The sequence below is a fragment of the Kogia breviceps genome, chromosome 6, assembly GCF_026419965.1.
Source record: "Kogia breviceps isolate mKogBre1 chromosome 6, mKogBre1 haplotype 1, whole genome shotgun sequence".
NCBI lineage: Eukaryota > Metazoa > Chordata > Mammalia > Artiodactyla > Physeteridae > Kogia > Kogia breviceps.
In genome coordinates, this window is record NC_081315.1 from 145,021,919 (window position 1) to 145,049,262 (window position 27,344).

General features: G+C 44.8%; 1 protein-coding gene across 2 annotated transcripts in view; it reads right to left on the bottom strand.

Moving 5' to 3' along the window:
- HTT (huntingtin) overlaps positions 1-27,344 on the bottom strand; it is a 141,365-nt gene that overhangs the window by 71,970 nt on the left and 42,051 nt on the right. For both annotated transcript variants that reach the window (XM_067036781.1, XM_059065976.2), the window contains exons 11-27: positions 26,663-26,743; positions 21,647-21,999; positions 18,710-18,833; positions 18,334-18,452; positions 16,581-16,692; positions 16,192-16,329; positions 15,221-15,379; positions 15,026-15,123; positions 13,824-13,963; positions 12,356-12,419; positions 11,995-12,095; positions 9,444-9,590; positions 8,291-8,411; positions 6,613-6,689; positions 5,210-5,361; positions 3,922-4,124; positions 1,305-1,431 (exon numbers count right to left, since the gene is read on the bottom strand). In XM_067036781.1, coding sequence (XP_066892882.1) covers positions 1,305-1,431; positions 3,922-4,124; positions 5,210-5,361; positions 6,613-6,689; positions 8,291-8,411; positions 9,444-9,590; positions 11,995-12,095; positions 12,356-12,419; positions 13,824-13,963; positions 15,026-15,123; positions 15,221-15,379; positions 16,192-16,329; positions 16,581-16,692; positions 18,334-18,452; positions 18,710-18,833; positions 21,647-21,999; positions 26,663-26,743 — 2,316 coding nt within the window. The remainder of the gene's footprint in view (positions 1-1,304; positions 1,432-3,921; positions 4,125-5,209; positions 5,362-6,612; positions 6,690-8,290; positions 8,412-9,443; positions 9,591-11,994; positions 12,096-12,355; positions 12,420-13,823; positions 13,964-15,025; positions 15,124-15,220; positions 15,380-16,191; positions 16,330-16,580; positions 16,693-18,333; positions 18,453-18,709; positions 18,834-21,646; positions 22,000-26,662; positions 26,744-27,344) is intronic.

Genomic DNA, 27,344 nt, shown 5'->3' on the forward strand with positions numbered 1-27,344 from the left:
CAATCTCAAAACCTCTCGGAGCACAAGGCTCCCAGGGACACGACAGGGTTGACCTCTGGTCGACTTAGGCCATGAGCCCTGTAAGCAATCAAGCAGGGGTGACGTGAACACGCTCTGAAAACCGTAAGGGTACACACACTATCATTAAGCTGATATTAAATATTAAAGGCCAAGCACTGTGTAAGGCTGTAAAGATCTGTGATTTGGGTTCCTTAGTTTATTTAATCCATCAGAAAGATGATCGATCACATACTGATAACTTCGCATTTATAAAGTTCTGAAGCTTTTTAGCTGGTAAACCTTCCCCTGGTATCATCATCAATACTTAGAAAATAGTTTCTTTTAAAATGCTTTACTGCTGAACTGAATGAATAAGCATTTTCAGAACTCTGAAAAAAAAAAAAAAAGCTTAACATAGGGAATCCCCTGGTGGTCCAGTGGTTAGGACTTGATGCTCTCACTGCTGGGGCCTAGGTTCAATCCCTGGTCGGGGAACTTAAGATCCCACAAGCCGTGTGGTGCAGCCAAGAAATTAAATAAAGTTTTAAAATTAATAAAATGCTTAAGATAAACACTGTATAAGCAAAATGAACGGGAGAGTCACGTCCGGCGCCGGCCCTGTGAGGTGGCACGTGAACGGACTTGGTGGCAGCACACGCAGACAGGCGTCTGGTCGCCTCTGCTCTGTGCCGACCAAGAGTGGCACGGACCGCATACGTCATAGGCAGAGCCACATGGTCACCCTGGCCCCTTCTATTCCAAGACTTTCCCCTCCAAGTGTCTATCAATCTCTCAGGTTCGCCTCACTCAGGTGATTTTATCCCCACGTTACTTCTCCCTCAGCCCTTCCGCATGTAAAATGTCCATTTCCTATTTCAGAATTCCCCACACACCAGAATCAATGATGTCACCCCACTCTATTCCTAGCCGTCTACACTCCCTCCCTTACTGAAAATCAGTGAGAAGAGGAGAAGGGGGGAGGCACAGCATGGGAAGCACGGGGCGCAGCGGCTTGCTGTGGGCCAGACACCTGCAGACGGCTGGGACCCCACACTGGCAAGCGACACTCAGACAGACGTGCGTAAGAGCAAAATGTGGTCTGTGTACACTGAGTAATATTCAGTACCTGAAACCACACCTGGGGAAACCATTTCTCTGGCTTCATTGCTATGTATTTTATTTCCAAAAACTACCAAGTTGTAGTATTAACCTTGACACGAACGTAAGCTTTAGTCCTAAACCGATGTAATACAGACAGGACCCCCAAGCCCGCCCCCTCCCCCTCCCCCGCCGTGGCCTCACACCTGGACTGGCCTCACCGCCTTTCTTGGGACTCGCGGGGACAGACGCCTGCTCTCCGGGTTCCTTCTCTTTTCCCTTCCGTCGGATCGGACTCAGAGAAGGCGGGTTTGTTAGAGACGGCAAGGCTGCCTAAAACAGAAAACAAACTGTGAAGGAAGTGTAACCAACACAGAACTGAAAACTACGGTATGTGCTTCTACCATTCACCCGTGCAATCCACTTCTCTTCTTTGAATCCATACTTACGGAGCTCAGACTCTGTGTGCGTACCATCCACTTTAGCCCACACAGCAACTGCACATGGTGGGGACTGACCCAGCACTTCCTAACGGGAGCGCCATGAACGCTCAGAGACGGAGGAGCACTCAGGCAGTCAGGCGGGGTCTCAGGAGGCCCCCGGAGCCCAGGCATGCCACCTCCAATAACAAGCAATGGGGCTCCCTCTGGGAGCCAGGGCGTGAAACAGGGTAGGAAGCAACGCTCTGAACTCCGTTTTCAAATGAGGAAATAGGCTCAGCGATGATGAAGTGACTTATTCAAGGTCACAGCTAACCAGCAGCAGAGGTAGGAGGCAACAAACCCGGACCCTCCACAGAGCCCACACTCTGCACACACAGGACAGTACAGAACGCCCCAGCCCCACACGGCAGAAGGCAGTGGCGTGGGCGCCTCAGCTCTGCTGCTCACCCCTCCGCGACCTGAGAGAGGCCACCCTACACCTTGGAGCCTTGTCTGCACAAAGGGCACAGTGGCTGACAGAGAAGGGCTAGAGAGACCGGGAAAGAAGCTGCTGCACCTGGAAAACACGCTTCGTGAAAGGAGCCAGTCACGAAGGACACCGGCTGTGTAGCTGCACTGACGTGAAATGTCCAGAACAGGCAGATCTACAGAAACAGAAAGTAGCTTAGTGGTCGCCTGGAGCTGGAGGGCATGGGAGGGCTGGGGGGTGAGAGCCAAATGGCACAGCGTTCCTTTTTGGGTTCTAAAATGGACTGTAGTGATGGCCCAGTAACTCTGGGTGTACTAAAACAGAGCCATACACTTTAACTGGGTGAGGTGCATGGTATGTGAATTGCACTGTAACTGTACGATATGTTAATAATGTTGTTGCAGCGAGGCCACTGCAGTGGCGCAAATGAGATACTACATCAGCTTGGACCAGAACAGCGGCAGTGAGCATAGAGAAAAGTGTGTATATGTGTGTGCACCTACACGTGCATGCATGTATATATGTAAACGTATATGCACGTATGCACATAACATACAGGGGCTTTCTGCAAGATACTTAGGAGAGAAAACAAAGAATTTGGTGAGCAAGATGAGTTGTGATGACTCCCGTTTTCTAGCTTGAAAAATATGCAGTGAGAGACGGGGAGAAGCGTCAGCTGGGGAGGAGCCCAAGAAGGCCAGATTTAGACCGAATGAGATTTCTATGGATCGCCCAAGTAGAGGTGACCCGTGGCAGCTGGCCACACTGGACTCCGAAGACAGGTCTGGGGTCTCCCCTGCTTAGGTACTGAGGACCTGAGAGTAGACCTGACTGCACTCAGCTGCCTGGTCTCACGCTAGAGCCACGATCTACATGTGGCTACTTAAATTTAGATTTAATGACAATTAAATAAAATCAGAAGTTCAGGTCCTCAGCTGCCCCGGCCACGTTTCACGTGCCCGGCTGCCACATGTGGTTGGCGGCTACCGCCCCGGCTGGTATAGATGGAACGCTCCCCTCCTTACAGAGAGCTGTACTGGGCAGCCCTGGCCCGGAGAACACGGAGAGGGCCCGACCGAGAACGGAGCCCTGGGAAGCGCGAGTGGTGGTGAGAAGACTAAAGTAGGAAAGCGCCCGCGCAGCCGAAAGGGGTCAGAGAGTCCGGAAGCCAACCAGAGAGAACGTCTCAGTACAGGAGAGGCGGTCCTGGGAGATGCAGAGGGGAGGTGAGACGGGGTCTGCGAAGTGCCCACGAGAGTCAAAGGCGGGTCCCGGCAGGGAGGGCTGCTGTGGGGAGCTGGCAGAAACCAGGCCGGCGGGGGTTGAAGAGTGCACGGCCGAAGCAGTGCACTGAGTCCAGGGCCCGGGAGGTTTTGCAAAGAAGGCCAGTGTCAGAGAAGCAGTAGCCTAATTCAGGGGTTAAGCTGGGAGAAAAGACTCGAGAGAAGCTCGTAGCAGCAGGGGGACCAAACTGGCAGCTAGAGGAGAACCTGAGCTGTCAAGGTGGAAGAGACAGGAGACAGAGTGAACCATCCGATCCAATTACAAGTGAACTGATCCATCTTAAATTCACTGTGTGAATAGTTTTCACTGAACTGTGCTTCAAAGAAAAGCAAAACATTTCGGGAGAGACTAACTTCAATGCTGAGCTTTCTGGGCCAATGCTGAAAGCCCAAGAATAAAGCCAGGTATTTCCCTCTCAGAGGTGACAGTAAATGACAGACGATACCAAACGGGCTATAAATTGGATGAGCACATCTAGGTGTTAAATCTAGTGTCACGATAGGAGCAATTTTGTTTATTTAAAGCAAAAGAGGATAAGGAAGGGACAGATGAGGAAACAGAGGCAGGCCTGGAAGCCCACGGAGCCATGTGGACAAGCTGAAAACAGCTGCCCAAGCAAGGAGTTACCTTTATTGCTGGTCCAGGAGCCACGTCATCCAGGACGTGTGCACAGATGTTGACCACCTTCAGCAGGTGGGAGAAGAGCTGCTCCACCATGGGCACCAGGGTCCGGTCACCCAGAGCCGGCCACACCTCTTCCTGCTTGGTGGCCGCAGGGCTGGCCTCTTCTTCGGAGGCCCAGGAACTCCTCAGAGATCTGGGGGCACTGGCTGTGATACGGGCACACACGTTACTTCCCCAGCTCCACAGCATGGGGCCAAGACGTAAGTCCTTCAGACCCGTCTACGTCGAGAGTCTGATGGACACCTCCACCTGGGGGCCCACTGATGCCTCAGGTTCCACAGGAAACCGACATCTCCCCCCGAATCTGTGTCCCCAACCGCTATGGAGGCTGCCCTCACATACCCACCCAGGACGTGACAGTCCCCCTCCTGATCTTTACAACCGAAGCTCAACTGGTGACCCAGATGTGCTGACTCTGCCCCCTCACTCTCCTTTGGTGGGCCTCTTCCCACACAACCCGCAGCCATCATCTTGTTCAGACTCTCTTGATCTTGCCTCGCGTACGGGTTCCCCTAGCTTCTCCTCCAATGCACACTCACGTCAGTCGAGTGAGCTCTCTGAAACATGAGCCAGACTGTCAGCCCCTCTCACGAGGCTCTCCGGCGGCCCCCCACGCACACACTGAGTCCTCACTAAGGGAGACGGGCCCTCGCCAGCCACGCCCTCCGTCCTCACCCTCAGCCTCACCCAGCATCCAACGTGACTTAGCGCTCAAACGCCACACGATCCCGCACGTCTCCACGCCTCCACGTGAGCCGCACCCTGGCTGGTTTCCCTCTCCTGCCAGCCCGTAAATCTCGTTTCCTGTCCTCATCCCCCACGGAGAGTGATTACAGCCGCTCCGTGCGGCCACTGAACTTTTGCTGACGTGTGTCGCTACAAACCTCCATTCAACTTGGGAACGGAGACCACACACCATACTTTCTCACGGCCCCCGTGCCTGGGACGGTACCTGCACACGGTGCCCGCTAAAATGAAATTAGAAACGAGTTTACCTATAGCTAACTGAGGGGCTAGATTGGGAAAGGGCTGCTTTAAAACACTCGGCACAGGATAGCTGCCTGCAGTACACATTTGTGCTTGTCCGTAATGTCTGAAATTCTGACTAAAGGAACAAGCCATCCCTGGCTATGACCTCAATGCTTTTCCTCCATACGCTCACCGCCACCACCCTCCAGAGGAAATCGAAAGTTAAAGACCTAGAATCCCTCTTTGAACTCAGTACCAATACCTGCAAGCAAGTTCCCGGCTAAAATCAAAGCGTCTTGATGGGCTGCGAGATCCAGTGGGAACCAGGCTGACGAAAGCAAGGTCAGGATCATGGTGACCATGCCCACGGTACAGCTCCTCCGAGACTCGTCGGAGGCGCTCAGCGGGGGCACTCTGAAAGCAGACATTTGCGAGACGGAATTACAGAAAACGTTTAAGACAACAGCCTTGCTTTCTCTTATGAACCAAAAGGAGGGCACATCACTGTTCATTTCATGCCAGCTCATAAAGCGATTTTACTACTGTGAACGAGCATCCTTCTTGTAACCACAGTCCCATGAAAGGCATCCGAGAAAGGAGATCAGGTAGCAGATCTGACTAGAAGTACTGGAACTGGTTTACTCTGATAACTTTTAACTCTCTTTCGACCCTGACTTAGCACATTTACCCCAACACCAGAGTTGCTCTGAAGTCAGGTCTAATGCTGAATCTACGACACAGGAAAGCCATCACCCAGGACCAGAGAATGCACCCACTTCAAGCAAAGTTAGTTGGCCGTACGCTGACACACGCAAGAAATCTGCAGATTTCCTTCCAAATGTGACGGTGAGCTACTAAATTTGTCTCAGTTATCAGTATACATAACAAAAGCTTACTCCTTAATGCTGTAGAAGACTCAGAATTATTTCACAGATGCTATGAGGGCCATCTACCGGAAGAAAATCTTTTTTTTTTTTTTTTTTTTTTTTTTTTTTTTTTGTATGCGGGCCTCTCACTGCTGTGGCCTCTCCCGTTGCGGAGCACAGGCTCCAGACGCGCAGGCCTAGCGGCCATGGCTCACGGGCCCAGTCGCTCCGCGGCATGTGGGATCTTCCCGGACCAGGGCACGAACCCGTGTCCCCCGCATCGGCAGGCGGACTCTCAACCACTGCACCACCAGGGAAGCCCCGGAAGAAAATCATTTTTAAATGAGAACTGCTAATATAAATATAATAGTTCCTAAATTACTCTTGTAATTGATTACGATTTTGCACAATAGCTCACATTTGATTTCAAATGAAAAATGTTTCTAAATTTTTAATATAGTGAATAATTTTGGAGAGAATCAAGCCAATTAGAAAAGTCTTTTGCCAGCATATGCAAATTTCCTCAAATTAACCTGCAAGTCATACCCTCAGATCCTCCAAAATGCTTAAGAGTGAGCATCTGACATCCATTAGAATTACAAGTAATTCAGTATTTCCCAAGAGCTCCTTCTCTAGCTTCCCACACAACTAACAGGGCAGAAGCAAATACTCCAATGGGTATTTTTCCAAAAGGTGAAACTGTTAAGGTGAGACTTAAAAAGGAAGAAAGAAAGGGATCCGTATAACTACGTTTGTATCACATAATTGTAGACAGCCATGCGCCGAGGAAAATACATACCCACAATGCCAACCTAAACTCCAAATGCAAACTGGAAAGGCAGTTGAAAGAAGACACAGAGCTTCACAGCATCCAAACTAAAGAAGAAAGGAATGAGAAAATCACACTCAAACACCAAAAAAGCTTATTAAATTGAACTTCCTTTTTCCCTTTGTAAAGAGTATGAACACTGAAAACAAAATTGGGATCTGTATCTAACGACAAGACATCTGTCCTCCCATGATACAAGTTCATACCTTAGAAGATACAGCTGGACAACTGAGATAGAGGTTTAAGGAGGGTCGATTGTATCCCAGTGAGGAGAGGCCAGGAGAGATGCACCTCCTCTGCCTCGAACTTCAATCGTCCTATGCTCCCCGCCCCCACCTGGAATGCCCTTCCTATCCCACCTCACCCCACCCCATCTGCTCCAGCGCTGGAGCTAATTAATGTCCATCTCCCTAACCAGACTGAAAGAACCACAGGGGCAGGGATCCTCTTCGTTTTTACACCCCAAGCCTAGAACAGTGTCTGACATCTGTAGGCCACAATAAATACAAATAATGTTTATAATATTTTGAACAAATCAAGGGAAGAGCAAACTTCAGACAGCCCAAACAGTGTTTAAGTTTGAAAGGCACTTATATACTTATCAAGACAGTCTAATCATAATTGTCTGCGTTTTCACAACATCAAAGCATTCCTTCTGTCACATAAAATAAATGACAAGATTTAACCTGGTAATCAGCAAATTGGCACTACTTTCGTATAACATTCTTTTTTTCTGATTATGGAAGTTAGACTTGTTCATTTTAGAAAATTTGTGAATATCTTAAAAAGCATAATCATTCATAATCCTAAAATTTATTTTGGAAATTTTCTGCCAATCATTTTCTTGAGTATGTAAGAAATGTGTTTAATGTGAACATTATTCTTCATAAGCAAGATCTGTCTGTACACAAGCATACACAGTTTTGTACTGTGCCTTTTTTCACTCATTATAATCCAGATGATCACTCTACAGATTGTTAAAACTCCTCCAAAGCATCATGTTAATAAGTGAATAATAAACATATCACCATCTATACAGAATTTAGTTATAATCAGAATTTAATCAGATTTGGACTCTTGGACATTATGGTTCTTTTATAATTTCAGCATCACAAATAATGATACAGATAATCACATTACACAAAAATCTTTGTGGCATTTCTGATTTTTTTCTGCTTCGTATATATTATACAGTTACTGAGTCAATTATTCTAGAGATATTTTAAACTTCTGATATACTACCAATTCAGATTACGGTAGTTTTTCTTTTCTTTGTTATGTCTTCCTAGACTGGCTGATTGATTGATTGACTGATTTTAATTTTTTGGCCACGACGTGCGGCTTGTGGGATCTTAGTTCCCAGCCAGGGACTGAACCCAGGCCGGCGGCAGTGAAAGCGCCGATTCCTAACCACCAGACCGCTGGGGAGTTCCCTTGGCTGGATTTGTTTACAATGAACATATTTAACGTTCAGAAAAAAAAAAAGTTGTTTCCATTCCCATTGGAATAAACCCAGGTTTTATTCACAGAAGCACAATTTCTTAGTAACCCGCACGTAAGAGCTCTAATACAAGCATCCTACCGTTAAGAATTGACCACACAAACTACTGAAAAGTAACCTCATTAAGACCAACCAAAAGAGTCTTACTGTGAGCGCCCTCGTGGTTGATGTGATTAGCTCATGAGAAACTGCTGCAATGACTCTCGAAAGGTTATTTTCCATAGTGACGTCTGTTATGCTTGGTAGTAGGTTATAGCCTCTATATATTCTAATGAGAAAGAGATGTGGAGACTTATAATCTACCACTGAAGCTTATGACATTTTCAAAATTCAAATGGCACTTAAAATTTTAAGATTAAAGGCTACAAGAGGTTAAAGCAGTCTTGACTTTTAAGTTAAAGAAAGACTGGGAATAAATGTGGTCATTATTCTAGGAAAATGGCTGACATCACCCCTCTCCTCCTCCAATTCCCAACACCACAGCACTGGAGCAATGCTCTCTTCAACACAGCCTTGCCTGCAATCTCTCTACGTGTCCAAAGCTGCCCATTTTTCAAGCTTTAAGGTAAAAGAAATCCTTCATGAATCTACTCCTGATTCTGGACAAAAGAAAGCCCTTTCCCACTACAGCACCGCCACTTTTCCACACCCCATTCATGGCATGCGTCAATTTCAACCCCTCCTTGTAGTTACACACTAATTCTAATTCCCCAACTATATAAATGAAGCCCAGGCAGGATTAGCGTTGATTCACTTTTGTTTCCCTCAGTGTCCTGTCCTCAACAATAAAAAACATAGTCTATGTTAGTCTTCTAGTCTAAAAGACATAGAAAAGAATGGGCTGTGTACAACCATTTGAAATTGTATTTAAAAGACTCCCACACAAAAATGTGAATAATAATAACTGCACGTCACTGAACTGGTGATGACCCTAAATAACACTGACACTCTTTAACCACCTGCTCACCTAAGCATTGATGTCATGACGTAACTATACTCTTCACAGGTAACACAAATACAGTGAGAACTTTAAGGACAAGTTTCTAGAGAAGACACAGCATTAGAGTCCTAGAGAAAAACACAGCTGTCGGTACGTGGCTCGTAACAAACAGCTCATACGATTTACGATGTCACTGCTGTGTGGCTGCAGCAGAGCTTACTTAAAGACAGAGGTGGGTGGTAGACCCTGAAAAAGAGAAGCGCCCCATCACGTGAGGAACGCCTATTCCAAGCGTTTTCTCTAGAAAACACGAGGCTTTAGAGTGAGCCCAGGGCACGCTGTCCTCGGCTGGCGGAGTACCTGGTTATGGTGCTGGCGGAGAAGTGAGATGGAGGCTGTGCCTCGTGCATGAGAGGCTTCAGGTGAACGCTGCTTTGACCTCTCGCCATGGCCACGACTGCGTCAGCCTGTCCTTGGTCACACTTATAAAACAGCTTCGGGACAAGCCTGACATAAAAGCAAGGTTTATTTCCCTTAGAAAGTACCTGAGACCCACCTGTGATCCCCTCCCTCCGGCTACCCACAGACACTTCCCTCCTCAGGGGAATTAAGAGCAGAGGCTCCGATCGCAGGGCCGCTCCCCCACAAACCCGCTCTGAAAAGACCAGGCGCTGGACTCTCTTCCTGTCCGTCATATGGTTACATACATCTCTCTACACATAATTAAATGCTTAGATTTTTAAAACCTTGAAAGTTCTCTTTCTAACCATCTTGATCAGCATCAGCAAGTGCGTGAAGCCACGGTGCGCAGGAAGCCCTGAGCACAGGGCAGAGCTGAGTGCCAGGGGCCGTCCCTTACTCACTTCTGCAGTTCTGTCTGCAAAACCATGCCACACCCCCCCAGGTGCAGAGCTGCAGCTGAGGTCCCTCACAAATCCAAAGTGAACTCAGAGGCAGAACGCAGGGGGCACATGGGCTCCTCCCTGCAATCAAGCAGCACCCAGCACACACCCCGTGTGAGCACTCACACACCCACAGACGGGCCCATAACTTTTAGAAACGGTCAACTGTTTTATCACATTCGTTTGCAAACCCGGTGTCTTTAGTTAAAGTCTCTTTCCTCCATGAAGACCTGGTCACAAGTATAACTTTTTCCTAAGGTTTAATAAATTACTATCATTCACAGAGAATGGTAAAGATCCAAGATCTTTGATCGAGTAAGTTATATAAGTCCAGTTAAATCCACGAAAAGGTACACCTCACAAGGAATCAAAGAAATGCAAATGACCCCACTGAAAACCAAGAGTATCCACCGAAATGTAACTGGTTTTCTTTGAGTGGTCTGATTACAAAGATTTTTATTTCCTTCTTCACATTTTCCCCAAATTTTGTTCAGTAAACATGTACTACCTTTAAAACAAGATAAAGGTTATGCTAATAAGAAATACCAGTGACTGCCTGAACAAGTGACACATATTTAACTTCTTCTGAAACGCTGCTTTGGTGAGAGGCATCAGGCGCACCCATACTCTGGGAGCGGGGGCATAAACGGCTCTGCTTCTGGGGGGTAATTTCACAGTAAGCACCAAAGCCCATGAAAATCCACTTCCAGGTGTCCACCCACGAGAAGTGAAAAGCATGAGTGATAGTGGTCAAAAAGTGAAAATAATAACACCACCTGGTGAACGTATAAATAAAATAGAGTATTATCTATGTAACAGAACACTATTCCACAATGAAAGGGAAAAACACACCACGTAGCATGGAAGAATCTCAAAAACTAAGCAAAAGAAGCCAGACGCCAAAGTCCCATCTATTTATTATGTGATCTCATTTATATAAAACGTGGAGAAAAGGCAAATCTCTAAAGTCAGGAAGTAGATTAGTGGTTGCCTGTGGCCAGGTAGGTATTGGGAATTATTGCAAATGGGCACAAAAGATCTTTTTGAGATGATGGAAATGTTCTAAAATTGGGTTGTGGTGAAGGTTGCACAACTCTGTAAATTTACCAACAATCATTTAATTGTACACTTAAGATGAGTAAATTTTAAGAGATATAAAATTATACCTCAATAAAGCTACTAGGAAAAATAAATCAAAAAGCTTGCTTGGCCTAGTAACTCAATTTCCAGGAATTAATTCTAAGAATTAATTACACATAAACACTTATGTATAACAATAACACTTATGTATAAACACTTATGTATAACAATAGTCACTGAACCATTATTCATTATTTAGATCAATAAAAATTTAATATCCAAATAATATTTATATAAAAATTTATCACAACTACCTAGTGAAAAAGTGACCACTAACTAAAAAAATTTTTAAACAATATTTACAGGCTTTATTTATCTCACACTATATGTCATGCACATATGTCATACACTTCAGTACGGAAATATGAATATATCTGAATAGAGGGTGCTGCCCCAGACAACAATGCCAGTTAAAATTTCTTTTTTAGAAGTGTATTTCCAACAGGAAGATGCTAATAATACATTATGTGGAAATTATCAGATAACAGAACTGCATGTACATTTTGTCCCAATTTTGAAAAAGAAACTTGTACATAGGATATACAGGAAAAAATGTGAACAGTGGTTATCTCCAATGGTAGAACTGAAGGTGATTTTTCCAGTGCTAGTCTCCATGTTTCAAAATTCTGGCCACGAAAGTGCATTACTTTTATAATATGAAGCTAGTACTTTGTTGTTTAAATTTTCATTTTAGACCCTTAAGGTAGTGAAAAATATCTTTTTTGATAGTTTAAGAGTAGCTGACAGTGAGCTCAAAAGATTCAGGAATACTGCCCCACGTCCTCTGACTTTTCCCCTCTCTTCCCATTCTCATATCATTTAGTACTTTAACCAAGCAAGTGAAAAGAGAGAAAATAATTGGTAAGTACCTCATTAACGAAGCTGCAGCAACATGGCGCACCCTGGGGTCTTCATCCCCAAGCAAATAGATGACAATGTTATTGAGCACTCGTTCTTGCAGTTTTAAAAGCTTTGGAAAGAAGGATAATAAAGTCAGATATAATCTCTGTGTTTAACTAAGTTTTAGGTCCGATATTTTGGAAAGCCAGTGAGGAAGAACTCAACATCACTAGTCCTGAAGTCACGCATACAATCACAACTTTCATGATGTCAACAGATACTTCATGTGAAATAAATCTAGGACAGAATGCATTCCAAGACATTCTACTCCACTAGGAAAGTGCACTTCCTGGAAGTTAAATCATGGCCTCACAAAAACGAAGGGCTTACCCCTGTATAATGATGGGCCCTTCTGTGTAGGTTTTCTGCTTTTGCCTCCAAAAAGCTCACCAACCTAACACAAAAGAACATATTTCACAATGAAACAATTTAGTTACTGAACAAACACCCGCTGATGGCCTGCACCACTGACAGAGCAAGGAAGACGGCCGGTTCCAGCACATTAACCAAGAGCCAGCAAAGGCTCTGAGGCAGCCTTACTTAAAACAGCAGAAAGACTCGTGTTTTCCAAACAAGTAGAATTTACACTGCTCTCCCGACTCCAGACTCAGTCAGACACTACTCAGGAAACTATTTTTCTTCAAAATGGATATAAACAGCTGTTATTTTGAAAGACCCCACGTGCCCTACAGAATTAGCTCAGACGCCTACCCAAGAAGGCGGGAGGGCAGACTGTGGGGAGGGGGCTGAGACTCTGGCGCCTCCCGAAGACCGGAAGGTCCCCGCCCGCCCCGCTCAGGGTCTCGTCTGTGAGACGTGGGCGAAAGCAACCCTGACTTCACGGAGATGTTGTGAGGTTGAGAGAAGGTAACCCACAGAGGGCACCTAGCCCAGCCTGGCACACAACAAGCACTCCCTAAATGGCGGCTTAAAAGCACAGTATTCCCGGACAATAAAGGACAATTTCCCGTCTAAAAGAAAGCATATGCTTGGATCCTGGCCTGAACAAAAAGCTATGAAAGACATTTGGGGGACAACTGGGAAAAGTTGAATATGGTCTGGATTTTAGATGATATTAACTTTTAATATTACTAGCTGTGATAATGTATATGCCTGCAGGAAAATGTCCTTATTGTCCAGAGATGCATCTTGAAGAAATTCAGCTGATGTCTGTGATTTACTGTAAAATACTTCAAAAAACAATAAGATAAAACAAATTTGGGAAAATGGTAGCAATTTAAAATCTACGTAGTGGGTCTTTGGGTGTTTATTTTACTACTCTATTTTCCTGTAAGTTTGAAATTTTTCATAATAAAATGTTCATATATACAAATATAAAAAAAATAATAAAATAAAAGAAAGCATAGAGAGAAATCATCTGGAAAGAAAACTTACTCTTAGAAAATGAAAAACTGCAAGGCATCAGAAGTTATTTTTAAGTGCGGCACAATACAGGTCAGCTAAGTTCAGTGCAGTGTTAAGTACACTCGTTTAAACAAGCACAAGCGACACAAGCTTCACTGTCTTAGAAGTTCAAGCTCTTTTACTCACGCCATCCGGAACACTTAGATGACTAAGACTGCCAGAAAACCCCAGCCCCCTGCCTGTGCGCAACCATCCCAGGAAGGGGGCAAAGTCGAGGAGGACACGGGCAGCGGCAGCCGTGCAAACGACCCGGATGCTGCCATGGGTCACTTGCTAAGCGTCACCACTGGCACCAGGGGACCGGGCCTTCCAACGCCTGTTCAGACTCGGGAGCGGCTGTGGTTCGCCAACCCAACGAGCCCGACTCACTCACCTGAAGTCGATCTCTGCCACAGTCTCCAGAAGCTCCGTCCTCACCAGCCAGTAGGAGCTGCTCCGCAGGGCCAGCACATCAGTGAGGAGCTGCAGCCCCCACTCGCTGTAGCTGCTGCTGCAGAGACTCATGACGCAGAGCTGGAAGGCACGGCGGGCAGCAGGTGGGCCTCCGCCGACCCCTCCCACGCCCACCCCTCCCCACCGCCCCCGCTCCGTCTTCGTTTAACAGCAACAGGGATGCTGCCCTGCTTCCACATCTCTCAGAAACACTTATCATATACACTCACCTCCGTAAACTCGAGTTGCAAAGTAAATGTGTCCCTTCCACAAAACGGTATTCTCCTCCCCGTCTCTGCCTCTACCCTGGCCTCTCCTCCCAGACACCAACCTCGTCATCACTGACCACGCGCCACACCGCCACTGCTAAACCCGAGCTCAGCCGCGGGCCCAGCACACGGGACACAGCACCTGAGCCCTTCCTGACGCGACCCTGCCCTTGGCCACAGGAGCGGACAGGGTGGGCCTCCGAGGCTGCACCCTCCCCCGAGCCCTGAGCACGCCCGCGGGCAGTTCCACACGCGGCCTGCTGCCTGCCGCAAGCCCCCTCCCTTCTGCTCCAGCAAAGACGGACTGACTGAAACCCGGCAAACAACTGGAACTAAGGAGCAATTCTGGCCGGGCCATGAAATTTTAAAAAGGGACGGTATCCCATAAATCTAACAACTGTAGGGTTTTTGTTTTGATTTTTACTGGTTAGCTTGGACTGCTGTTGACTAGCCAGTTGTGATTTATGAACCAGCTGATATAACATTTCCTAACACACAAAGGACTGGGGCTGTCCCCCGACACAAAAAACAAAGTGGATTAAATAACCCCTATGCCTCACTTTAACTCTATCCATTCTATGGGCCTGAAAGAGTTGTTTTTTTAATTCACCAGGTTTCACACTTAATGTGAGCAAGGTATAGACACCCTTTAGGGCAAGTATACTTCAAACAAATATTCTGAGATTTAAATCAAAGTCTATTAAACCTTAACTGTTGGCAATGTTTTCCTTCTAAGGCTGAGTGGTGGATACACAGATGTTTATTAGTGTTTAGAATGTCTGGAAATATTTAATGTTAAGCTCCAATTTTAACTGTAACATCGGTAAAGTTTCCACTAATCGAAGAAATGATTTCCACAAATGACTATGCTCACCCTCACAGCTGTACAAGCCAACTTGCAAGTAACAGAAGATTCGTCCTTCAAAGTTTTCTGCAGCAGGGGAATGCAGTCCGCCAGAGAAAATGTATTTCCTGGTCGGAAGAGCAAGGAACAAACAGCTTCACGTGAACCTGAGAAGGAGAATGCCATCTAGAAGAGACAAACTGAAAACTGAACACTCGACGTTACCTGTCAGAGCTCTGACGGTGCCCATCCAGTCTCCCACGTGGAAGCGGGACCTGCTGAGGATGGAGGAGACAAGGGTCCCACAGAGGATAGCTGTGGCCCCTCTGACCTGTGGGTCCCCGTGGTCGATGTAGTTCAAGATATCTGACACGTACCGCTCCTCTGTGGAGAGAGACAGCCGGCCACTGTACAAGTCCCTACCGTCAACTTTCTAACTCAGGCCAAAGGCTGAATTCTCAGGAAGGAAAAAGAGGGCGAGGCAGTGATCCTAATCTAGAAAAGACTTGAATATAATAACCGTCAGTGGTAAAAACGTTTCAGGGTTTAAAGATTCTATACTCATCCTTCAACACAATAGATTTTCTGGATTATAATTCCAGGTTCAGCCAATAATCAAAATTCCAAGGTTTCATCTCAAAAGATTATTAGAGAACCTCAGACTTGTCCACACTTTCCTAATATAAATTCAAAAGCGTGGGGTGTCCCGTTGCCCAAGGAAAGACAGAGAGCAGGTGGGAGGACAGCTGTAGGAAAGCGAGTCCCCCCACCGTCCAGCCCGTCGCGAGGATACGCCCCAGCGCACGCCTGACGGGAGACGCGTCTGCTGCTGCCCCAGCTGGTCTCGGTGCCCCTGGCTGAGTGTGAGCACCCGGCCTGGGTGGTGTGGCCCAAAGCAATTTGGATTACATACAACTTGTGGTTTGGGTATAAATCCAATTCATATGCAAATCAGCTCTGACATTCCCAGATTCCTATCGCTTTGTTGTATGTGTTTCAACTAAACACCGCACCTATAGGGGGTCCGGGACGCTAAAAGCATGACTATTTATGTGTTTTATGGAGAACACACCTCAAATGCTGCAAATTAGCTCAGAAAACTTAGTGCTCTAAAACTAAAATAGTCAAGACGGTTTGAAATAGTCTCCAAAATAATGATTAAGCGTTGAGGAATAAGACACAAACTTTGAGCGTACCAGGGTATTCCATGGTGTCAAGCGGTGCTCTGTAAAGTCTGCCGAAGAAAGATTCAGGGTGAAGGGCCACAGCAGCTCCAACACAGCTGAGCGCCAGTGCCTTCACGCTGACCCTCACGTCCCTATCCGGAACCAAGGCTGCAGACAAATACACCTGGGTCACCTTCAGCTTCAAAGCAGCAGATGTCTAGCTTCCAAACACACAAAACTAGACCCACTAAACCAGCTGCTCCCGTCTTCCCCTCCCTCCCCCACCGGTCAGTGAAAACCAAAGCTCGTCCCCAGATTCTACTCTGTCTGCTGCAAACAGGCACGAAGCTGGCTCCCAAGATGACCTCTGAAACCTAAAGTCACTCCCTTCAACTCTGCACCTGCCTTTCTACACTTACCGTGCTTTTCCCCAGTTAGCAAAAATGAAGCGGACAGAAGGCGGACGCAATGGACAAGAGGAGCAGAATCTTCATCCCTGGACCGGCCAATGTCGCCTTTAATCCGGCAGGGCTGAAACAGAAAAACTGACACTTGTTTGTCTTATAATCATGGAGCCCACCCATTGATTCGTTAGTTCATCCAACAAACAGTTCCAGAACAGCAGCTGTGCCAGGCGCTGGGGATTCAGAGACGCCTGCCTTCACCCACAGGTGCCCAACCTCACGGGCCACGGCAGAGCAGAATCAGACCAGCCAGAGGGAGTCCTGACCCAGGGCCACCCAGGGCCACGTGGGCCGTGGCAGGGACGAGCCCAATGCGCAGGGAGGGAGCCACACAGGAGGGCAGCCGAGACCTGGCATCCGGGGGAAGCTCCTCGGGCAGAGGAAAGAGACTGGGGGAGCCCAAAGCTGCGAGCGGAGGGCCTGGTGCGAGGGGTCCCAGAAGGAACAGCCGAGGTCGCTACAGTGACTGAGCATCCATGGAGGGACTAAGTATGAAACACTACTTCTTGCCCTCAAGGAATTTAAAATTAACTGGGAATACAGGACACTTACATGGAAAAGGTAAGCAATAGAGATAATTTTAAAATAGTTCAATGAGCAGCAACAAAAAAACCCCAAACAACCTGATTAAAAAATGGGCAAAGGACTTGAATAGACATTTCTCCAAAGACGGCATATGAATGGCCAATAAACCCATGAAAAGATGCTCAACATCACTAATCATCAGGGAAATTCAAGTCAAAACCACAATGATACACCACTTCACACCCAGTGTGATGGCCACTCTCAAAAAAAGCAGAAAATAACAAGTGCTGGCGAAGATGTGGAGAAAATGGAACACTGGTGCACTGTGGGTAGGAATGTAAAATGGTACAGCTGCTGTGGAAAACAGTACAGTGTTTCCTCAAAAAATTAAAAACAGAACTATCACGTGATCCAGCAATTCCACTTCTGATATATACCCTAAAGAAATGAAATCAGGGTCTTGAAGAGGTATTTGTAGACTCATTGATAACAGCATGAGTTACAACAGCCAAAATGCGGAAGTAACCCAGGTGTCCATCAAGAGGTGAGGAGAAAAGCAAAATGGAGTAAACACACTCTGACACCTGCTACAACATGGACGAACCTTGAGGACATTCTGCTGAGTGAAACAAGCCCGTCACAAAGGGACAAATCCTGCGTGATTCCACGTATGTGAGGTCCCTAGAGTCATCAAATCCACAGAGACAGAAAGCAGAATGATGGGTGACAGGGGCCAGGGGCTGGGGGGACGGGAGGTTAGTGTTTAGTGGGGACAGAGTTCCAGTTTGGGAAGATGAGAAAGGTTCTGTGTGACGGCTGCACAACAGTGTGAAAGCACTTAACACCACTGAACTGTACACTTAAAACTGATTACGACGGTAAATTTTATGTTATGAGTATTTTACCACAATAAATAAACAAACCAATCAATCAATTCAATGGAGCAAAACCAAGAATGTTGCAAGGCCATGCATGACCCCCAGACGGTGAGGACACGCGCACACCTGGAGAGGTAGAAAAGCAGAGCAGACCCGGGAAGAGGTCAATGTGCAAAGGGGAGACGGCTGAGCAAAAGCTCAGCGACGGGAAAGCCAAGAGCTCGATGGCCAGGCAGCGGCCAGGGTGATGCTGGACGCTCACTGGGGCTCGGCATGCGGAGCAGTCTCGGGCCTAAGTGTCTCACCTTGTTTTCCTGATCTCCTGGCTCAGCAGCTTCATCTCTTGAGACAAATTTATCTATACTGCTGTCAGAGGGCTGCCTGCTGTGGGACATGCTTTTCAACAAATGTGCTTGTTGAAGGGCTTCAAAATCAGAGAAAGAGAGGTTAAGTGACAAGTTTCCAATTAAAACACAAATACACATATTTACACAAAGTCAACATGAAACCACAGGATTTAGATCAAAAAAAGGATAATAACTTCTCAATTGACTTTCCTCATTTGCTATTTACACCTCAGGAAACAAAGACACCAGAAGATTTCTTCTCAGAAGCTGAGATATAAGAGGTCAGGGTTGAAGACAAGGCCGCTCTGTAGTACGTGGCCTGAAGTCAACGTACCGAGGGAAGAGTTTCTGAAAGCCTCCGCGTCTTCATCAGGAAGAACCACAGCAGCGTCCTCGTCCTCGTCCTGGGGCTGCCCCGCCTGCATCCCTGGGTACTGGCTGTCGGCACCATCTAACACCTAAACAGTTCAAGAGGGGCTGTGAGGGTTCTGAAGTGCGACCATCGAGGGGTAAGCCCTCCAACGTGGAAGGCAAAGGCAAAACCCCACAAATAACACGGACCACACCTCACATGCCAACACGAAGGTCACTTCTTCAAGTGCACATGGGTGCGTGCATGTACATTATCAAGAGCTGACTGACCACGCATTACTGCTATATTATAAAAAGCTTTCATGGGCTTCCCTGGTGGCGCAGCCGTTGAGAGTCCGCCTGACGATGCAGGGGACACAGGTTCGTGCCCCGGTCTGGGAAGATCCCACGTGCCGCGGAGCAGCTGGGCCCGTGAGCCATGGCCGCTGAGCCTGTGCATCTGGAGCCTGTGCTCCGCAACGGGAGAGGCCACAACAGTGAGAGGCCCACATACCACCACCCCCCAACAACAACAACAACAACAACAAAAGAATAAAAAGCTTTCGTAACTCTAATTCCAAAACAATTCCAATCTGAACATTTCTCTTTTTGATTACAAAAAGAAAAAAAATCCAAACAAAAGTCTTTGTGTTCACAAGCAAATTTTATAGTAAGTCAAAAATGAGGAAAAATCTTTTAGACAAAAGTCTACCAATAGGTTATCCCCTAAACTGCTAGAAATGACCCAACTAAGTTTTGGGCGCATTTAGCCATATATGCGGGTTATGATTTCATACTGCAAAACTTTTCACATCCAATTGTGACTGACCTGAAAAACTGAGTGATGCACCTTCAGTATGCTAAATTATTACTGAAATAAATTCTATATCATTTTAAAAAATCATTCCAAATCCCTCTAATTAAATTAAAAAGAAACTGAGCTACTTGCTCAAAAACAACTAAGAAAGAAATGATTTCCTCCACTCTCCAGATTGTTTAAAAGAAAAAGAACCCACACGGGTTAAAATGAGAAGTTTCACCACAATAAAAAAACAACGTTTTTTGAATGTCATACTGCACCCCAGGCAGGCTCAAAAGTACTTACGTGTATTATTTCCCTTATCCTCATAAGCCTTACAACACAGGTACTGTCACCACCTTCATTCCGTGGGTAAGAAAACTGAGGCAAGAAGGGCCATAACCGCGCTAGGCTACACGGCTAGTAAATGGCCAAGCCAGAATTCTCATCGTGGTGGGCTCCCTCCAAGACAAGCCCCACACCGGGCTGTCTCATGAGGACAATCCCGACCCACTACAGTTGGCTTATTTTTCTCCACGGCACTTATTGCTATCTGACTATGTGTTGATTTACCTGTTGATTACTGGCTTATCATCTGCCCCACCCACACAGGCACACACTCGAGAACAGAGGCAGGCAAACTACGTCGGTGTGCCAAACCTGGCCCACCAGCTGTCTTTGTAAATAAAGTTTTATTGGAACACAGTCATGCTCATTCATTTACTTATCTACGGCTGCTCTGGCACCTCAACAGCACAGATGAGTATGCAACACAGGTCATATGGTTCACAAAGCCAAAGCTATTTACTATCTGGCCTTAAATGGGAAGAGTTTGAGGGCTCCCACTCTAAAATATTAGCTTTGGGTGAGCAGTTCTGTACGTTGTGTCGTCTACTTCATCTGCAGCTTGTAGGACAAGCCCTGGAACAGAACAGATGCTCAGTACATTTGTTCTGCAAATAACTAATGACTAAACAAAGGACATGGAAGCACCTCATAAGTCAGGAAGAACTCTGCCAGTGTGAGATGCATCAAGGGAAGAGGCTTGCTTCCCCGCAGGCCACAGCCCGGCGTGGGTCCCTGGCCCAGCCCTACCACGCAACACACGGCTGCTGCAGCACTCCCAGACGGGACGCTTTCACAACCTCCTGTGGATATTCAGTCCTACTTCTAGCAAACCTGCCCAGAAATCATCTACTGTAAAAAGGCAAGATGCAAGCTGGTGCAATAAGCAAACAACAGAAGCTTCCTCTGCACACTTAACATGCGACTGAGGCCAGCACTTACCCAACCTTCTCTTTTCCCGGCCTACTGGTTAGCACTCTTCACCCTTTCCTGACTTAAAATCATTTCCCACCGTTCCCGTTATCTGTCCTACCCTCCTCCAGGTCTTCTAGTTAAAAACCCCAGCTGTGAGCCCACTTCTCCAGCCGAGTAAGTCGCAATCCACTCGGCCAATAGGAACCACATCCACATGACAAGTGGAGAGCTGCCGGTGCTTTAGCTCATGATTTGTAACGCACAGTTTCTGCATTCATTTAAGTAAAATATATATGCATATTCTTAATAAAATACATTCAATAGTAGCAAAACAATTAATAGTACAAGCGGTTTCAATAAAGTGGGGCTGTAAAATTTGGTTTATACCTGTACCAAACTTTAGACCATTCTTGAGGTGTTTCTTGTCCACTAACTCAGAGATAAGAGGCACTCAGATCCATGCTCAAGATGGGATATGTTGTAAAAGGTTTTAAAAAGTCAATAAGTGTTAAAATAATGCACAGTATTAATGTTATTAATCATACTGCATTAAGACCACAGATCTGTTAACAATATGCTCCTCAAGGACTTTCAAAATAATGACTTAACCTGTGCCCAACAAGATATTAAGAAATTTTTAATGCACTTTTGACCTCCACGTTCGACACGAAAGACACTGGGCTGTTTCCTTCAGTGAAGGACTCAGATGGGGCCGAGCTGCCTGTTAAGGATCTGAGCTGGTGGCCTCTACACTATTATCAGTGGGTCAGATGAATGCAGTGAACCAGCAGGAGGGTCCAGGTCTGGGCCTCCAGGGAAGGTCCCTCTGAAGAAACTGGGCTGCCCCCTCTAACCACTCACAATTTCAGAACTGTCGGAAGGGGTCACAGCTGAATCGGGCCCCTCGGTGGTGGTCTGGGAGCTGTCACTGATAGGAGAGGAGGCCTGGGTCCCATCGTTCAGGTCCATGGCAGGGTCAGACGGGACGGCGCTCATCTGGCTGGAGCTGTGGCTCAAGATGTCCTCCTCGTCCCCATCAGTGGCACCACTCGTCAAGTCACAGCCAGTCAGATCCGCCGAGTCCGTCTGAAGTGTGTGCTGTGACCGGGGCTGCTCAGTGATGATGTCGTGACCCACAGAGTCGGCAGCTGAGCTGGGAGTGGAGACCCCAGAAGAGGCAGCCAGCTCACCGCCAATCTCACCCTTGACTGAGGCTGAAGACAAAGAAACACTCATTCTTCAAAGGGTCAGGAAAAGCATTCAATATGGGAACAAATATTTGCAAAATACCCCAAAATTCACTATCAGCAAATGCTTTAACTGCAAGAATCCCTGAAATACATGGAAAATATGAACTACTCAATTTCAAAAGCAAGACAACAGTGCATCCTTCAAACATGTTTACTGTATTATTTACTTACCTTTTACTATATTACGGTATTGATAAAATAAGGATCATAAGTAGATATTTTTTAAATGCTATGAATATTCTCAAATGGCATTTCAGTGCAAAACCTGAAGCCTGCCCAGCAACATTACCACCTCCCGTTCTTAAGCAACTGCTCCAGCCTGAGCGTGGAGCAGCGACGAGACTTTGGCGATTCCTAGGCAGCCTGGTCAGGGGCACAGGCTGGGTGGTCAAAAATGCCCGGAGCAGGGCTTCCCTGGCGGTACACTGGTTAAGAATCAGCCTGCCAACGCAGGGGACAGGGTTCGAGCCCTGATCCGGGAAGATCCCACATGCCACGTAGCAACTAAGTCCGTGCGCCACAACTACTGAGCCTGCGCTCTAGAGCCCAAGAGCCACAACTACTGAAGCCTGCGTGCCTAGAGCCCGTGCTCCGCAACAAGAGAAGCCACTGCAATGAGAAGCCCACGCACAGCAACTAAGAGTAGGCCCCACTCGCCGCAACTAGAGAAAGCCCGCGGCGCAGCAACAAAGACCCAATGCAGCCGAAAATAAATAAATTTACTTAAAAAAACAAAAAAAGAACCCAAATGCCCGGAGCCCTAAGCAAGCAGTGCTCTTGGAGGTGGGCTTTCCTTCTTCCCAGACCCTGTTGAAGACCTCTAAGCCAGTCCTACTCTCAGGTAGCATAAAGTTTCACACTTCCCTAGTTTAGTTTTTAAATTCCCATTAAAACAAACAAACAAACAAACAAACAAAAAACACCATAATGGGGACTTCCCCGGTGGCACAGTGGTTAAGAGTCTGTGCTCAAAGTGCAGGGGGCCTGGGTTCGATCCTTGATCAGGGAACTAGATCCCACATGCATGCCTCAACTAAGAGTTCATATGCCACAACTAAGGAGCTGGTGAGCTGCCACTAAGGAGCCTACCTGCTGCAACTAAGACCCGGTGCAACCAACTAAACAAATAAGTAAAATTATTTGTTTGTTTGTTTATAAATAAATAAATACACTACCACTACATAAAAATCTACACCAAGCTGTCAGCAATGTCACTCCTGTAGGCCAGTGGGTCAATGAGCACTTGGGCTTTATAATGTTGTGTATAGTTGTAATTTTTTTGTTTTAACTTTATTTTTGTAAGTTAAAAAATCAATTTCTATTTTGTAGACTAAATCAATAAATAAGTAATCACCACTGAAATTATTCAGATTTTCCTTCCCCAGTATTTCAGCCTCATTTTCAGTTATCTAAAAATATTCTTTTGCATATGGTTATACAACCCAAACCACTCTCATTTAATCCAATTATTAGTATCTTACTAAATACTCATCTTTCACAAGATGAATAAAGAGCTTAATTAGATAATTATTTGTAAACAAATGTAAATTTCTTTCAAGTTAAGCTATCCTCAGAAAATTTTTTAATTGAGGTATAGTTGATTTACAATGCTTCAGGTGTACAGCAGTGATTCAGCTACATGCGTGTGTGTATATATATATATATATATATATATATATATATTTATAGATTCTTTTCCATTATAGGTTATTACAAGATATTGAATATAGTTCCCAGTGCTGTACAGTAGGTCCTTATTTATCTATTTTGTATATAATTATGTGTATATCTATTAAAACCAAATTCCCAATTTATCCCTCTCCTGCTCTTTCCCCTTTGGTAACCATCAGTTTGTTTTCTTTTTCTGTGAATCGATTTCTGTTTTGTAAATGAGTTCATTTGTATCATCTTTTTAAGATTCCACATATAAGTGCTAACATACGATATTTGTCTTTCTCCGTCTGACTTACTTCACTTAGCATGATGATCTCTAGGTCCATCCACGTTGCTGCAAATGTCATTATTTCATTCTTTTTTATCGCTGAATAGTATTCCATTGTATATATGTACCACATCTTCTTTAAGCATTTCTCGGTCAATGGGCATTTAGGTTGTTTCCACGTTTTGGTTATTATAAGTAGTGCTGCAGTGAACATATGGGTGCATGTACCCTTTCAAACCATGTTTTTCTCCAGATATATGACCAGGAGTGAGATTGCTGGATCATATGGTAGCTCTATTTTCAGTTTTTTAAGGAACTTCCACACTTCCACTTTTCCATAGTGGCTGGACCAATTTACATTCCCACCCACAGTGTAAGAGGGATCTCTTTTCTCCACACCCTCTCCAGCATTTATTATTTGTAGACTTTTTGATGATGGCCATTCTGACTGGTGTGAGGTGGTACCTCATTGTAGTTTTGATTTGCATTTCTCTAATAATTAGTGATAATGAATATCTTTTCATGTGCCTGTTGGCTATCTCTATGTCTTCTTTAGGGAAATGTCTATTTAGGTCTCTGCCCACTTTTTGATTGGGTTGCATATTTTTTTTTACATGAAGATGTATGAGCTGTTTGTATATTTTGGAAATTAATCCCTTGTCAGTCTCGGCACTTGCAAATATTTTCTCCCATTCTGTAGGCTGTCTTTTCATTTTCTTTATGGTTTCCTTTGCTGTGCAAAAGCTTTTAATTCCATTACTCTAAGAAACAGACCCAGAAATACACTGCTGTGATTTATGTCAGAGTATTCTGCCTATGTTTTCCTCTAGGAATTTTATAGTATCTGGTCTTACATTTAGGCCTTCAATCCATTTTTAGTTTATTTTCGTATATGGTTTAGAGAATGTTCTAATTTCATTCTTTTACATTTAGCTGTCCAGTGTTCCCAGCACCACTTTACTGAAGAGACTGTCTTTCCTCCATTGTATAGTCTTGCCTCGTATGTTGTAGATTAATTGACCATAAGTGTGTGGGTTTATTTCTGGGCTTTCTATCCTGTTGCACTGATCTATGTGTCTGTTTTTGTGCCAGTACCATACTGTTTTAATTAGTGTAGCTTTGTAGTAGAGTCTGAAGTCAGGGAGTGACTCTTCCAGCTTCATTCTTCTTTTTCAAGGTTGTTTTGACTATTCAGGGTCTTTTGTGTTTCCATACAAATTTAAAAAATTTTTTGTTCCAGTTCTGTGAAAAATGCCATTGCTAATTTGACAGGGATTGCAATGAATCTGTAGATTGCCTTGGGGGTACGGTCATTTTAACAATATTGATTCTTCCAATCCAAGATCACAGTATATCTTTCCATCTGTTTATGTTGTCTTCAATTTCTTTCATCAGTGTCTTATAGTTTTGGGAGTACAGGTCTTTTGCCTCCTTAGGTACGTTTATTCCTAGGTTTTTGTTTTTCTTTTTTTGATGAGATGCTAAATGGGACTGTTTCCTTAATTTCTCTTTCTGACATTTTATTGTTAGTGTATATTAATTTTGTAACCTGCAACTTTACCAAATTCATTGATGAGCTCTTGTAGTTTTCTGGTGGCATCTTTAGGATTTTTTATGTATAGTATCATCTACAAACACTGACAGTTTTACTTCTTCCTTTCCAACTTGGATTCTTTTTATTTCTTTTTCTTCTCTGATTGCTGTGTAGGACTTCCAAAACTATGTTGAATAAAAGTGGCAAGATTGGGCATCCTTGTCTTGTTTCTGATCTTAGACGGAATGCTTTCAACTTTTCACCATTGAGTATGATGTTAGCTGTGCGTTTGTCATATATAGCCCTTATTATGTTGAGGTATGTTCCCTCTATGCCCACATTCTGGAGAGTTTTTATCGTAAATGGATGTTGAATTTTTTCAAAAGCTTTTTCTGCATCTACTGAGATGATCATATGGTTTTTATTCTTCAATTTGTTGATGTGGTCTATCACATTGACTGACTTGTGGATACTGAAAAAGCCTTGCATCCCTGGGATAAATCCTACTTGACTACATCTATGTTCGTCAATGATATTGGCCTGTAATTTTCTTTTTTTGTGGTATCTTTGTCTGGTTTCACTATCAAGGTGACAGTGGCCGTATAGAATGAGTTTAGAAGTGTTCCTTCCTCTGCAATTTTTTGGAATAGTTTCACAAGGATAGGTGTTAACTCTTCTCTAAATGTTTTGTAGAATTCACCTGTGAAGCCATCTGGTCCTAGACTTTTGTTTGTTGGGAGTTTTAAAATTACTGATTCAATTTCAATACTGATAATCAGTCTGTTCATATTTTCTATTTCTTCCTGGTTCAGAGCCTCAGACAATTTTTAATCCCATTTTCCCCCTCACAACCCATGCAATTCATGAGACACTTTACCCACCATCCTCTTCTCAAAAAGACTTATACTCAGGGAGTATAAACCTAATTTTAAAACAGCTTAAACCAGGGAAAACAGCAAACACTTGATGCAAGAAAACACACACATTTCAAAGTGAACACTATAAAAGACACCTGAATTATCCACCATTTGAGCAAGCTTGCTTCACTGATGCCTCCCAGGAGCAAGATCCACGGAGGTGCAGGGGAGGGGAGGAGGTGGGGACAGCAGGGGAGAGCAAGGAGGACACCATGGCCACTCCGAGAGAGCTACCTGCAAAGGTGGGGCTGCTGCCGTCTGACCTTGACTCAGAGTCATCCTCCAAGGCTGCTGCTTCTCCAAAGAGCACTTTCCCTAGGAAATGATGTAGCGAGAGTACTTTTAAGCTTGCTAAACTTTGAACTTTGAATTTGAACTTTGAAAATCAAATAAATTTACATTCCAAGAGGAATATCGTTAAGTATATTTAATTCCTGCTCTCAGTCCGTCATTATATGTAAGTTCCTTTATACCTCTAGAGTGTAAAACACAAAAAATGCAGAGATATCATACTTAGAATATTATTAAAGTCAATAAACCTATATGGAAAAAGAATTAAAAGCAATGATTCTCAATCTGTACTACAAAGTACTTTAATAATTAATATTTATTGACTTAGACTACTGTTAGTGTTAAAAAATTTATATTACTATTTAATCTTAAAAATGGTAAGTTATGGATAGAACCAATTCTATTAGCCTTTGGAATATTCATGTCACATCTCCAATGGCACATCAAAACATATATAAAACTTTTATAGCTAAAAGTCACTTTTATTTTATTATCTTTTAATCTGCTAGATTTCTATCATTGATAATCAGTACTCAAGTACTGTTATGATCTGTGAGGATGGAAGAATATTTCATTTTTTGCAAAATCCTAAAAATACATTTTACAGTTCATGGTTTCTAAATTA